General features: G+C 39.1%; 1 protein-coding gene across 1 annotated transcript; it reads left to right on the top strand.

The window, feature by feature from the left end:
• Positions 1 to 1,803: 1,803 nt before the first annotated feature.
• plekhg6 (pleckstrin homology and RhoGEF domain containing G6) lies at positions 1,804 to 15,237 on the top strand. The gene is given in 16 exon segments (XM_088998416.1): positions 1,804 to 2,021; positions 3,271 to 3,481; positions 3,589 to 3,723; positions 5,820 to 5,957; positions 7,051 to 7,146; positions 7,234 to 7,284; positions 7,572 to 7,721; positions 8,745 to 8,855; positions 9,812 to 9,961; positions 10,040 to 10,174; positions 11,390 to 11,509; positions 11,629 to 11,761; positions 11,841 to 11,956; positions 12,224 to 13,217; positions 13,220 to 13,361; positions 14,754 to 15,237. Coding segments are annotated over 15 exon segments (2,784 nt in total). The 5' UTR covers positions 1,804 to 2,021; positions 3,271 to 3,352; the 3' UTR covers positions 14,938 to 15,237.
• Positions 15,238 to 15,997: the final 760 nt, after the last annotated feature.

The raw sequence follows: 15,997 nt of genomic DNA, 5'->3' as shown, positions 1-15,997 counted from the left end.
TTTTAGGGGTGGGGGTGTTAAAATGACGATTGAGGGCTTGATGATGACTTTCATCCACAGGCACGTCACCCATCAACATTCCCACATCAAGTTGTTGAAGTTGTAATGGCGTGTGGCCGTAACGTAAGTTGCTCATTGTTTCCTTTAACTTTGATTACATGTTATGACATGCAAATGTTGTGCGCTCAAAACTGGTGTGACAAAATGTCAATAAAAGTAAAAATACTTTTTTATTCAACCAATGATGGAGAGGGAAAGTGCTTGTAGTACCGTATTTGCGACTTGATACTGCCCCCTAGCGGCGTCGTGATTGTATTGTTGGAATTAAAATCTCGCGATGTTTTTTTTTTACAGTAAAACGGGTGTTCACATTTTTTCAGCATGGGAGCTACTTTTGAAATGGCCATTATATTTATTAAGAAATATATCGTGGATATATGATGCGCAACACAGTTATGTACATTTTTGCAATTACCCTTGTTCACTCTGAGAACTGGGAGACGAGACAAATGCACTTTAAAAATGTCATTGTGGGGAAAAAAGTCCTTCTCCCATTCTGTAAGAAAGTTTAATTTTTTTCTTCTTACTTGGTCAAACTCCCCCACCCATTTTTATACCCTATTTTACGATTAAGAGGGGAAAAAGAGAAAAATTAGGATGTAAATAACAACTAGCTTGATAACGTTGCAACGCAAGGGGCGTTGTTTGAGCACGCACAATGTACCTAATAATGAGGTGTCATCTGATTGGTTGTCAGGCGTATCAATCAAGTGAAGGGATGGCTGATAGTTTTTTTTTCTTTCAAAAGATGTCAACTTTATTTGTATAAAGTCAGTTATGATAATGTCACATCACCTTGCGATCGACCAATAGTACTGAGTAATGAGCACCCTTGTTATAAAAAAAACCCTGACTGGATAATTGACTTATTTCGCTTGTATAAACTTATAAAAGTAATATTTATGGCTTACTGAAACTCATCATGAAGCTCACCTGTTCCCAGATGTCATAGAGTACAATAACCGATTCTTCCTCATCCACCACAATACATCTGTCATAATGTATTTCCTGAAAAAGAGGCAAAATCACGTGTTGGTCGATTTTTAGCTATCTAGCTAGCTAGATATTTGATTCAGGAAACATATTATCTAGCTAGCCAGCTGATTATCTATTAGCTATTTATTGCCAGCTAGCCTTCTATCTATTTGAGTTACTTCTGGGTTGAGTGAACGCTGGCACGTGTGGCTACCGCTGCTCACCCACAGAAAAACTTATCCTGTGACTGTAAAGTGACCTTGAGAGTTTTGAAAGGCACTATTATAATTATTATTATATTATTATTATTATTAGCTATATAGATAGCTAGTTGCCTAGCTATTAGCTATATCTTGACCTTAACAGTTTTGAATGCCGCTTATAAATGAAATGTATTATTATTATTATTATTATTATTATTATTAGTGGTAGTAGTAGTAGTAATAACTGTCGAAGTAATTATTATTACTACTGAAATGACGTATCCGGATTCTGACGAATTTATTTCGTACAATTACTTGACGAAAAAAAAAGTGAATTGAAAAGATTTTTTTCTGTTCACTTTTTAAAAACATTATTCGGATATATTTACTACACTGTTAAAAAAAATATGAAAAATACTTAACTAAAGCGCATACCTGAATAATCAGTTCAATCTACACAAGCAAGTCATTTGCGCTTTGTCACTAGTTGCCGCCGCTGTTGTGGAATGCGAAACACAAAACTGACGTACAATTTCACCCGTCGTTCTTTACGCTTTTGACGTAGCGCGGTGATCCGTCAATTGCGACGGAGGCGTCGAATCAGAGAACGGAATGGCGAGGCCGCCACAATCCAGTCGTTCCCGTCTGGCCAGTTACGAGAGGGGCAGAAGGGAAAGGCGGACAGGTGAAGGAGGGACGATGGGACGGACCCAAAAAAAACCAAACACCCAAAATGACCGTTGGACGAGCCCATGCCAAAAAAAGGGATACAATCGCACTCAGGTAATATTGGTTTCTCTCGCCGTCTCCTTGTCGGTGTTGTCACTCAAGAAAGGCGGTGAACTTGGTCGTGTCAATCACTCGCCGGGTTGAATTTCGTGTTGTTCGTTTGCTGGCGAGCCGGCGAGAATCCAGGAAGCTTGGAAAAAAAAAACAACAGCTTTCCTTACTAAAGGATAAAGACGAAGAATGTGTCGTTGGGGGACATTGTTGGATTGATTTTTGAAATTTCCGGGATACTTCGGGTCAAAGTTCACATCTGGGTATGTATGCCGCTTGCTGGTTTCATGGTCCCGGCATTTGTTTTTAATCGTCTCCGGGCAACACGTCACAATTAGGATCAATACACTTATCTGCCATTTAAAAATATGTTTTTATTTTTCTTAAAAAAAATTAAATGCCAAATTCCACCTGTAAAGTAGTTTGGAAAATGTCATCGTTGTAAACAGCATTACACCGTCGTAAAATAATTGTGATATTATCGTAAATCACTGTGAAAATATGGTACTGTGTACTGCACAGTACTTTTTTAGTGTGTAGCCTACCATAGCTGATACTCGTACATCCTTTTGAGGATGACTAATGTCAAGGAATCAAGTACCGGCACTTTGTCTGTTTGCATCTAGAGTGAAGATGAAGTTAAAAATCAGAGCGTGGTCATCTGAGGTGTTTCTCATATTAAATATGAAATATTAAATAAGCTCAATATTAGCGAGTCTGATTACAGTCTGTCATGAGGCTTTAGACTGGTGATTTAAAGGTACACAACCAAACCAGTTCATATCCACTGAACAAACCTGTTTGTGAAAAATAATAATATGATGTTATATGTTTTTTTTATCCTTGACATAGCATGTGTTAAAACATTAAAAAAATAAATAAGAATCATAATTATCTTTATTGGCTAAGTGTGTCGAACACGCTAGTAATTTGTTTCTTTTAATAACAATAGATTGACAACGTATACTATCCTGTTGTATAAACCTCCCATCGGCCATTTTGAATGGATTTCGACTTACAACCGTTTGACTTACGACCGTTTTGTCTGTGACAGTTTTGAAAGGCGCTTATGAATGAAATGTATTATGATGATGATTATTATTAGTAAACAGCTTTAGTTTGGTCCAAAAAACACAAAGTGACTACGGACGTGCAAAGTAACGGTGATATGTATATGTATGTTGTTATGTATGTTATTATTATTATTATTATTATTAATGATGAAAACCGTTTGACTCTCCCCACCTTCCAGCTAACCTGACTATGACCCAACCGACCGCCTCCTGCACACTCCGAAAGGTCACATGATCCCCTGAGAAGACTTCCTGTCAGCAATGGAGGAAGCCTCGGCGCAGTCACATGACGCCGGCGACGCGACCGACCTCATGCAGAGCTCATCCGACCTCCATTTTTACCATAAGGTGCCACCAGACAAGGTCAAGTTCTACACATATGGCCCTCAGGCAAGTGAGCAGCAAATGCGACCTTTTGATTTGGGGGAGGGGCTTAAAAACACACACAGAAGAAGTTCTTTCGATGAACAGTCTTGCTGCTCTGGATTGGGTTGCAGATGCGCACGAGGCAGAAAGTTGTGAGCAACTTTTCAACGGTGACAAAAGGAGCGTCAACAGCGACCAAACCCAGAGCTGCCCTCAAACAAGTTTTTCTTAACCAGGGAGTGTCTGACAGGAACCTCACACCAGAGGTACCGTCTTCTCACACATCGTCATACAATGGACATCAAAAGCTCTGATGTTCTAGTAGGCTTTCCCAGGCATATTTCCCTGTTACTTTGATTGAGTTACTTGGTTACAGTTACGTCGCTTGGGTGCAGTCAGGATTGCTTAATTGCAGTTACAGACGTTCCCCAACTTACGAACAAGATATGTTCTGAACATGTTCGTAAGGTGAATTTGTTTGTAAGTTGCTTCAGTGCTATTTTGTATGGAATGTATGTTTAAGGCTTAGATACTGTAAGTAGGTTTCAGGTTTATATAAGTGACCTGTATTGGTTTGCACTGAAAAATAAACATTTAATAAAATATATGCTTGATAAAAATATGTACATGTACAACTGGAGTGAATATTACATATGTTACTCCAAAAACGTTCGTATGTACTGTTGTTTGTAACTTTAATGTTCGTATGTAGGGGAGTGTCTGTAGATTCATGGTGTTAGTGTAAGATAGAGCCTCAGTTGTACTTAGTTACAGTTAAAAATAATAAAAATTTACTTCTCTCCCTAAAACTTTTCGCTCCCTTGCAAACGTTTCATTCCGAGGCAAACATGTATTTATTTATTTGTTTGTTTGTTTATTTATGTATCTATTTATTTATTTGTTTGTTTATTTATTGATTATTTGTTTATTTATTTATGTATTATTTGTTTACTCATTTGTGTGTTTATTTATGTATTTGTTTATTTATTGATTATTTGTTTATTTATTTATGTATTATTTGTTTACTCATTTGTGTGTTTATTTATGTATTTGTTTATTTGTTTTTTTTTTTTAATTTGTTCATTTATTTGTATATTTATTTATTTATTATTTGTTTATTTATTTGTTTATTCATTTGTTCATGTATTTGTTTTTATATTATTTATGTATGTATTTATGTATTTAATTATTTGTTTATTTATTTGTTTGTTCATGTGTTTATTTGTGTATTTATTTGTTTGTTTGTTTATTCATTTGTTCATTTATTTGTTTGTTTATGTATGTATGTATGTATGTATGTATGTATGTATTTTGCGGAGCAGCATTTTTTCCCCTCTACCTTTCCTTTGCTTCAGTTACTTGGTTAGTTACAGTTATATTTAGTTACATTGACTTAGTTGCAGTGACGTTGCTTAGCTACACTCATATTCACCTGGTTACCGTTAGCTACCATATTTTCCGGTGTATAAGGTGCACCGGAGTATAGGGCGCACCCCCAATGAATGGTGTATTTTCACACTTTTTTTCATATATAAGGCACACTGGAGTATAAGGCGCACCTTCAATGAATGAAAAAGGTTTTACTAATATAATACAGTAAGGTAAAAATATCGATATAACCGGACTATCGATATATCCGATCCTGCGGGCATGTAATTTTCTCCTTGAGTTCATAGAAATAATATCGTAATAAGCAGTACTATCAATATAACCGATATCGATATAACAAGACTTTACGGTATATAAATAAATAGCTGCGAAACCTGTTGTGGCTCAATATTACTTCATGTATAAGGCGCACCTGCGTATAAGGCGCAGTGTCATCTTTTGAAGAAAATCAAGGATTTTGGGTGCGCCTTATACACCGGAAAATATTGTACTTACATTAAACGCTTATTTTGCTAGAGGCAGCTGGAGTAGGTGTAAATTACAGTTAGGGTTAGTTACAAGATGGGGATGTGGTCACGCTCAGAATGAACATCACGTTCGAGTTTTTGTTCAATAGGAGACGCCTTTTGACGTGATTAACACCAAATTAAGTTCAGCTCGTCTGGCAGGCTTTTCCTGACATGTTTGGCCCAATTGCTTTACTTACAATTATTTAGCGACAGCTACTTAGTTACATGTACTGTGTACTACTACTACTACTATTTCTACTACTACTACATTTCATTCATAAGCGCCTTTCAAAACTCTCAAGGTCAATATATAGCTAATAGCTAGCAGGCCAGCTAACTATCTATATAGCTAATAATAATAGTAATATAATAATAATAATCATAATCATAATAATATTTTTTTTTGTTATTTAGTCCAGTGACCCAGTTCAAAAGTCTTATTTAGCCATTTGTGTTCCTTTCAGGAAAGGAGTCAACTGGACGTGTTGAAGAAAGAGCTGGAGACCTTTGCCGTGCCGGTCAGCCTGAAGTGGAGATGGCGGGAGGAAAGTTACGGAAGCACGCTGGAGAGGAGCTGGACCGAGATTGTCAACTCGCACTCCGTAAGAACACCGACTCCACCTAAAAAAACAAAAAACAAAATCACTCTTCTGAGAAATCCACTAAAATCCATTTAAGTCCAGAATTATTATTATTATTATTATTATTATTATTATTATTATTATTATTTATTTATTTAATTAGTGACATTCAGTGTATTAGCTAACTAGCTATCTGGCTAGCAGCTATATAGCTATCTAAGTGGCTGGCTATCTAGCTATCTATTTGTTGGCCATCTATTAGCTATCTGCTACCGAGCCAGCTATCAGATATCTAGATCTATCTGTGTATTTAATAGTGACATTCGGTGTATTCTAATAAGTAACTATCTAGCTAGCTAGCTATTAGCTATGGAGCTATGTAGGGGGCTGGCTATCTAGCTAGCTATCTGTTGGCTATGTATTAGCTATCTACTAGCTGGCTAGCTAGATTTCGGTCTGTATTTAATAGTGACATTCAGTGTATTAGCTAACTATCTAGCTAGGTAGCTATTCGCTATGGAGCTATCTAGGAGGCTCGCTATCTAGCTAGCTAGTAATTACTACTACTACTACTACTACTACTACTAATAATAATAATAATAATAATAACAATAATAACAATACTACTACTACTACTAATGATAATAATAATAATAATAACAATACTACTATGACGACTACTACTACAACTACTAATGATAATAATAATAATAATAATAATAAATAATAATAATAATAATACGACTACTACTACTAATGATAATAATGATGATAATAATAATATTGATAATACTAATTACTATCTACTAGCTGGCAAGCTAGCTTCCTATCTATTTGAGTTACTTCCGGGTTGTCTGAACGCTGGCGCGTGTGGCTGCCGGTGCTCACCCACAAATAAACTTATCCTGTGACTGTAATGTGACCTTGAAAGTTTTGAAAGGCGTTTATAAATGAAATTTATTATTATTATTATTATTGTTATTATTATTAAGTACCTAGCTAGTTAGTTAGTGAACTAGCTAGCTAAGTATCTAGCCAGCTAGTTGCTTCACGTGATTCCAAAGTAAAACGACAAAAAGCGATTTCACTCTGCACTATTTCCAACTGTTACCAGGTCATGTCTCGAATGCAGAGACACCAGCAGGAAGCCATGTGGGAGTTTGTGCTCACCGAACTCAACTACATCAACAGACTGATTGTCATCAAAGAAGTAAGACGCCGCCCGCTATTTCGTGGCAAAAACGCAAACTGCGGTGACACCTCACCCACTTTTCACCCTCTTCCGTGCTTCTTCCAGTTGGTTATCGCAGCTCTGGTCAACCTACACCATCGCGGCTTCCTCCAGGAGGTCAGTTCAGTATACGTGGCTTTTCTCCGGGTGCTCCGGTTTCCTCCCACATTCCAAAAAACACCCACGGTAGGTTAATTGGACACTGTAAATTGTCCGTGGGTGTGACCGTGAGTGTGAAATTGTTGGTCTTTGTGCACCCTGTGATTGGCTGTCTGCCATTTTAGGGTGTACTACTGCCTACTGCCCGAAAGGGAACTGGCGCACCCTCGTGAGGATAAAAGCGGTTCCGATAATGGATACCACGTTGCGCGTATGTGTCTCGAAATACCTTTTTGTGCCGTCAGGTGACCCCCGAGCGGCTTTTCTCCAACCTTCCCGTCCTTCTCAGCGCCCACCAGCGATTCTGGCAGGAAGTGATTTATCCCATGGTACAGGAAGTCCGCCAAACGGGAAAACCTTTTAACCCAATGGGTTTAAATGCCGGCTGCCTCCAGGTGAGCGCTCACTTGGCATATCCTTTGTGTCAGACGTACATGCGTACACAATTTTGGTTTTATTTTCATTTTAATATAGTATGAGAGGACTGTGTTATATAATAATAATAATAATAATAATAATAATAATAATAATAATAATAATAATAATACGACTACTACTACTACGACTACTCCTACTACTACTAATGATAATAATAATAATACTAATACTAATATTACTACTACTACTACTACTACTGCTAATAATAATATTAATGATAATAATAATAAATAATAATAATAATAACAATAACAATACTACTACTATTACTACTACTACTAATGATAATAATACTACTATTACTACTACTACTTATAATACTACTACTACTACTACTACTAATAATAATAATACAAATAATACTACTACTACTGCTAATGATAATAATACTAATGCTAATAATACTACTACTCCTCCTCCTACTACTTCTACTACTACTAATAATACTATAATAATAATAATAACAATACTACTACTATTACTACTAATGATACTACTACTACTACTACTACTACTACTACTACTACTACTACTAATAATAATAATAATAATAATAATAATAATAACAATAATAACAATAATACTACTACTAATAATAATAATGATAATAATCAAAATAATACGAATACTACTAATACTACGACTACTACTAATAATAATAACAATATTACTACTACTACCAATAATAATAATAACAATACTACTACTACTACTACTACTACTACTACTACTACTACTACTAATAATAATAATAATAATAATAATAATAATAACAAAAATGATATGTAAATTCCTTTATGCGGCTTGTGTATTTTGCTTTATTTCATTTTTTCAATTGCACTTCTGAAACAAACTAACCCTTTTTGGTCCATTTTTTTCCAACATTTTTGGAGTTTGATTATGAATGGAAAACACGACACACGGCCAATATTGTCCATCCATCCATCCATCCGTCCATCAATCTGTCTTTCCTTCCGTAGTTCCGTGAACGCTTCTCGGCGTACTGCCATTACTGCGCCGAGGAGGAAAACAGCTTTGAGTTTGCACGCTTGCAAATGGAGAGCAACCCACAATTCCTCACCTATGTGCAGGTCAGATTTCATCATGGCGGATTTTGCAACAAATTGACGTACGTGTTGCTCATCCCGTAGGCATCGGTCAGAAATGTTTGCCCGGACACTGCCATGCTTTTGGCAAATTTAAGTGACACATGAGTAAAACACAGCCATCTTGATTTGAATACCACCCCCTTGGACATCCCATGAACACCCCTTCAAGTTGTCTTTTGGAACAAGCACCAACATCCATAAACCAACAGACCGTAGACATTTTAATGGGTGGCCTTTCCGTGAATTGATCGATTTGTAACCTGGCTAATGAGCTCTACCTGTGAAGGCATTTACCAAGTCCTAAATTCTGCCCAAGGCTTGATTTCTTACCCGAGGATGACAGTTTAACAGGCTCAGATTGACCCCAGAATTTTTGTGCTTCCATTGTAGGCCGTGTGTTCGGCCAACGAAGCATACAACAGGATGAAACGTTTAAACATGATAATCTCTATTCTGTCTATTCTCTATCAGCATCAAAGTGTCAAAATATATATAAGTAGAGATGAAACCGATATGTCCATATTAATGTCGTCGAACCTCGTCAGGACGTACCTTGATGACGTTACAAATCTGGTCTTTCGTCGTAAACATTTCCAATAAAATGGCCGCCAACTACGATGTATAATACAGGATGAAAAACGTGAACATGTGATACAGTATAAGCATGTCAATTACGTGTGTAATTTCACATCACGTTAAAAACAGGATTTCCTAATTCTGGATTTAAATGTCAGCCACAAACCGAAATTTGAAACATTTTGCTCGTGCCAACGTTGGTCATTTTACACCTCAATTATTGTTATTAGTTTATTGCGCAAACTGGTCCTGTGGTTTTTTTTGTGTGCAAGATTTCAGACTGTGTTAATTTAATAACCAAGCGGAAACTTAAAAGTCCCTTTTCGTAGCACGTCATAATCCCGAGTTGTGCTCGTACGCAGTGGGTGGAGACCCACCCGCAGTGCGCACGGATGCGCATCGGCGATATGCAGGCCAAACCTCACCAGAGGATCACCAAGTACGCCCTCCTTCTCAAGGCCGTGCTCAAGACCACTCAGGAACCTCGCGTGCAGCGTAGCCTTCGCGGCATGGTGAGAAACATCAAAGTCCACAATATTCAAACCAGGGAACCCCCTCCTCCGCTCACAACTCCACAAAATGTCTCTCAGTTATCCAGTGTGAACACGTTTCTGGAGAGCATCAACGACTACCTGAGGTTGAAGGATGAGGAGGCGGCGCTGTCGCTTTCCGCTCAGAGGCTGGAGGGATACGAAATGGAGGGAATCAGTGAGGAAATTGACAAGGTAAATAAATAGCTGAGATGAATACACGGCTGGAGAGTTAGTTAGCTAGCTAGTTCACTATATAGCGAGCTATCCACTTATATAGCTAGCTTGTAAATTTCCACATTGTGGGACGATTAAAGGCTTTCTGACTCAGATTCACTAACTAGCTAATTTGCTAGCAATTTTAAAACAGATTCTTTTCTTACAGACAGTGTATATTAGGTGTTCTATTACCTGACATGTTTCGGCGTATACTTCCGCCTTCATCAAAGTGTCACGGATGTTGTTGTGACGTGCCTTTTTCAGCTAGTGTTACTATGAGGGCGTGACCTACCTGCTGTAACACCAGCTGAAAAAGGCGCGTCACAATAACATCCGTGATACTCTGACGAAGGAGGAAAGTATACGCCCAAACATGTCTGGCAATGAAAAGAATCTGTTTTAAATTAGATATCAAGTAGACAGGATGAACTTAATACAACCAATTTGCTAGCTAGCTATCTATTTAGGTAGTTAATTCACTAACTGGCTTGCTAGATACTTAACTAGTTAGTTCACTAACCAACTGGCTTGCTATTTGGCTAGTTAGTGCGCTAACTAGCTAGGTTGGTACTTAACTATCCAGTCCATTGGGTAAGCAGCTAACTATATGGCTAGTTAGTTCACTAACCAGCTAGTTATGCACTTAGTTAGCCAGTTCGATAGCGAGCTACTACACTAGTTACTATGATAACTAGCTGGCTAGATACTTAGCTAGCTAGTTCACTAACTAACCATACTAGCTAGCTACTTGGTTAGGTAGTTCACTAACTGGCTAGGTAGGTACTTAGCTTGCCAGTTCACTAGCTAACTAGCTATCGAATTGGCTAGTTAGTTCGCTAACATGCTAGCTCGGTACTTTTGTAGCCAGTTCACTAGTTGCTTTCATAACTAGCTGGCTAGATACTACTACTTGGCTAGTTAGTTTGCTAACCAGCTAGCTAGGCACTTAGCTAGCCAGTTCAATAGTTACATACTTAGCTAGTTAGTTTGATAACTAGCTGGCTAGATGCTTACCTAGCTAGCTAGATAGCTAAGTAGCTAGCTATCTCACTAGGTAGCTAACTCACTATTTAGCAAACTACATAGCTGGATGGATGTATAATCCAGAAACTCCAGGTTCTATTAAATGTAAAGGAGTTCCAGAGTGTGTTTAATGCCGAAAAACACTCATATGTAACACTTCATTCGCAGCATGTCCGAGAGATCTGCCAGTTCGACCTAACGTGCCCCATCGTCGGGGTCGGTCAGGGCGTCGTCCGCAAGTTGCTCCTGGAAGAGAACCTGAAGGTCCGCGGGAGGAAAGATAGCAAGGTGAGCAACTGCTTTGTCTTTTTTTGTGTGCGTGTCGTCGTCTACTGAATTTCAAAATAAACAGCAAGCCTCTGTTGACAATGTCAAAGTATTTGTCTTCCTGTTTTGTCACAACTTAGCTGGAGGTGGTGGCTCTTCTATTCAGTGATGTCCTTCTCATGGCCAAAGTTCAAAAGAAAACAGATCGACTGAAGGTAGTTCGTCCTCCACTGGCGTTGGACAGGACGTACTGCATTGCACTGAAGGATAACTGTGAGCTTCCCAAGTATTCCGAAGGCATTGAAATCATGAACGGGACATGGACCATGAGACACTCTTCACCCTCTCACAGGTTCCTTTCTTCTGGTGGAGGTCGGGGAGCTTTGGTGTCCTGTCAATGTCTACATATTTACAGCCGGTACCTCGGAAAGTTGCTCCAGTTGGGTGTCGGCTATTCATCAGGCAAAGGTAAACCTGATCTTCTCACGGTTGAAATCATATGAGTCTGCTACTGGTCCTGTGCTAGTCCACCTCCAGCGATCGTTACGGGGGTTTAGCTTTGGTACACACCTTTAGAAAATGGTTCCTCCTTGTCTCTCAAGCTGAGGTGACATCTAGATTCTTGACTTTGTTGGACAAAATGACCGGTTGTCATTGGACCAAATGACGATTGTCCTTTGACCAAATGACCGATTGACCGATCGTTTCCCCATTTTACCCACATGGCGCTGCCAGGTGATACTACGGACCATGAGGGAGGGCGAGAGCAGACCGTCGTCGGTCAAAAAAAGATCAGCTGCGGTTGACGAGAGGTACACGCTGATCTCAGAAGAGGAAGGTCTTTCGGATCTGACCCACCGCAAACAGGAAGTCTCTCAGTTGCTAAACGGCTCCCATGTATCGAAACATGCATCGGAAACTCCCAACAAGCATTTTGAAGTCTTACCGCAGAAATTTGCCCTCAAAGATTTGGGTGGCAAAGCGATCGCCCAATCTGTTCCTAATCTGAACGAAGACCACGTGCGTGGAGATGGCGTCGACCCGTTGCGACGCGTCACGAGCAGACCGAATACTCTGGTACCAGGCGGCTACCCGGATGTCGACTACCCAACGGATGATCTGACCACGTCTCAGGTTCCAGGTCAAAGACGACCATCCGGGAAGGGTAGCGCCTCACCCGCAAACGCCAGGGTAGTCAACTCCCAATCTGTCAATTATTCCAGGGAAAAAAACCACAACCCTGCAACCTTTGGAAGCATGGTGGAGTCCAACGGCTTCGCAAAACCTCTCAGGTCTCCGGTTTTACAAAAAAGGAGGTCTGACAATGGCTTCTCCTCTCCGATGCGGCCGGCGTCCAACAACTCGTCCTCCAACTCGGATTCCGACAGTAACGTGAATCCAAATAGTTCCAAATCTCACTTTGTGCTGAAGCTTGGCGCCCTGAAGCCTACCAGAGGCACTTTTTGGAACAGCGTACCGATCACGTCCGCGGAGACCGAGATCTTTTCTGAATCGGAACTGACCGTCCGTGAGCTTCAGAACAAAAAGTCCAGACTGAAAACCCAGAGGAGTGCATCCATTCCTAACATGTCGAGTCAAGAAGAGCAGCGGTTCCACTTTCCGGATGGCCCTGCCGGTATGTCGGCTTCCGCGGCGTCTCTCCAGGATCTTCTCCAGAGGGCCAAAGGTCGAGCGAGAGACTGGGAGACGGTAAAGACCCGGAAACGTCTGCGACGTCCCCGTCCCCGTCGCGTTCTGCGAGTGACGCCGAGTGGGAGGAGGAGGTGCGGCTGAAGAGGCCTCGAGTACTGACGGTGAGTGGAAGATGGAAGGAGCAGCTGGTGGATGCCGACCGCGACGAGAGGGTGGATAGGTGAGAACCGCATCTCGTCGACACCTCACTTCGCCGCGTATCAAGGTGGCCTTGATTGTTTGGAACTGGTAGATTGGGTTGATGATTGTATGAGGGCAAGACAAGGAGTTGATAAATTCAAGGTTTTTGTTTCTGTCTAATTTCAGAGCAGTCTATGAAACCTGAACCCTAGTTTGAAACCCTACTTTGAAAACCCAGTCCTTCTTTGAAATCCTATGATGATACTATAACCCCAGTTGGACACCTAATTTTGTAAAGCATAACCATAGTTTGAAACCCTACTTTGAAAGCCAAAGCCTACTTTGACACGCTAACCCTGGATTGAAACCCTACTTTGAAACCCTAACCTCATATTTCTGAATTAAGGTTAGGGTTTACATTGAGATCCTAACCCTAATTTCTAACCCTACTTAGTCGGTAACCCTAACAAAAGTTTGAACCCCAAATTTGAACCCCTACTTTGAAACCTTAATCCTAATTTCTAACCTTACTTAGTTGGTAACCCTAACAAAGGTTTGAACCCCAAATTTGAACCCCTACTTTGAAACCATAATCCTAATTTAAAACCCTACTTCGAAACCCAATTCTAACTATTTGAAATGCTAACCTTGCTTTCAAACCCTACCCATAGTTTAACATCCTACTTTGAATACATCATCCTTACTTTGAAACTTTAACCACTTTTCAAACCCGACTTTAAAATTAATCCCGAATTTCAAACCCTACTTTGAAACCCAATTCAAACTATTTGAAATGCTAACCTTGCTTTCAAACCCTACCCATAGTTTGACACCCAACTTTGAATCCCAAATCCTTTTTCGAAACCCTACTTTGAAACTTTAACCACTGTTCAAACCCTACTTCCAAATTAAATCCTAATTTTAAACCATACTTTGAAACTCTATTTAAACTATTTGAAATGCTAACCTTGCTTTCAAACCCTACCCATAGTTTGACACCCTAATTTGAATACATCATCCTTTTTAAAATTCCTAATATGAAATCCTAGCCACTTTTCAAACCCGATTTTAAAATTAAACCCGAATTTCAAACCCTACTTTGAAACCCAATTCAAACTATTTGAAATGCTAACCATGCTTTCAAACCCTACCCCTAGTTTGACACCCAACTTTGAATCCCAAATCCTTTTCGAAACCCTACTTTGAAACCTTAACCACTGTTCAAACCCTACTTCCAAATTAAACCCTAATTTCAACCCCTACTTTGAAACCCTAACCCTACTTTGAAACCCTTACTCTCATTTCAAACTACTTTGAAACCCTTACCATTAATTTGCAACCCTACCCTACTTTGACCTCCACATTGACGTATTGTGTGAGGGCCTTCTGCGTGATTTGCTGTTCAAAAATACGAGTCGTGTCATCCATCCAGTCCAATCCCTTCGAACGGCATCAACGTGGACTGGCCGGGCTGGTGCTTCGACGATGACGACGCCGACGGCCTGCAAGTGGATTCGGCGCATCGAAGGACACCAGGACTCCTGGAGGACATCAATCAGTCTTTGATCCGATGGCATCTTTCCGAGCAAGAAGACAATTTTTGCAGCCAAGTGTGAACTTTAATCGCTCCCTGACAAATCGTCGTGACAACATGTCTGACATCACCACCTCCGTTTTTTGCTTTTTATTATTATTGTTTGCCACCGTTGCATTTTAGGGCAGAATCACACAGTTCTCTGTATTGGGTATGAATTGATCTAATTTATTTTTGTAGGTAATATATATAGTGCTTTTGCTGTTATTGTGTAAAGAGATTTTTAAAATGGATGTACTACAGTATTTTTTGTACTAGTACTCGTTTCCAAAAACAGTTTGAGGTTTTTATTGTGGAATAAAAGAAAACATACACTGTCAAAGTGAAAAGCATGCGTTATTGGTCTTATCCTGAATTGCAAATATTGATGAACAGCAAGCGGGCAAGAATACACACACACACACGATATCGGCATGGTCAACAAAGGGGAAAAAAAATACTATCTATCTATCTATCTATCTATCTATCTATCTATCTATCTATCTATCTATCTATCTATCTATCGCTAGATATTTTGGATATTTTGTTGCTATCTATTGGCTATCTGGCTGGTTAGCTAGCTATCTAGCTGGTTATCTATTACTTATATAGCTATCTAGCTGGCTGGATATCTATTAGCTATCTATTGGCTATCTATTAGCTATTGATTGGCTATCTATTAGCTACCCACAGCTCACTCACAGAAAAACTTATCCTGAAAAGTGACCTTGAGAGTTTTGAAAGGCGCTTAGGAATGAAATGTATCTATTATTATTATTATGCCCAAAAATCTTAAAACAACTGATCCAGTGCTCAACGGTGGTTTTCTAGTTTTGTTAAACTCAAAAACAAATCTAAATATATTAAAATTTGTTATGCTTTAAAAAAGCGTTAAACGTTTTCTACAACAGCATCAAAATAGGTTTGGACACATAGACTGACACATTAATCTCTGGTTAAAATGGATTGTTCACCATTATTTTAGTTTTTAAAAATAGTTTTTTAGCTTTACAAATTACGTATAAGGAAATATTTAATCGCTTAGAAATAAAATGTATTATTATTAATAACGCGTGTCGGTTCTTTTTATTTTATTTACCGAT

This window comes from Hippocampus bargibanti, linkage group LG06 (genome assembly GCF_051943395.1).
Source record: "Hippocampus bargibanti isolate YZ-2025 linkage group LG06, ASM5194339v1, whole genome shotgun sequence".
NCBI classification, from domain to species: domain Eukaryota; kingdom Metazoa; phylum Chordata; class Actinopteri; order Syngnathiformes; family Syngnathidae; genus Hippocampus; species Hippocampus bargibanti.
Note: the sequence above shows the minus strand (reverse complement) of the source record. Positions and strands in the feature narration are given on the sequence as shown.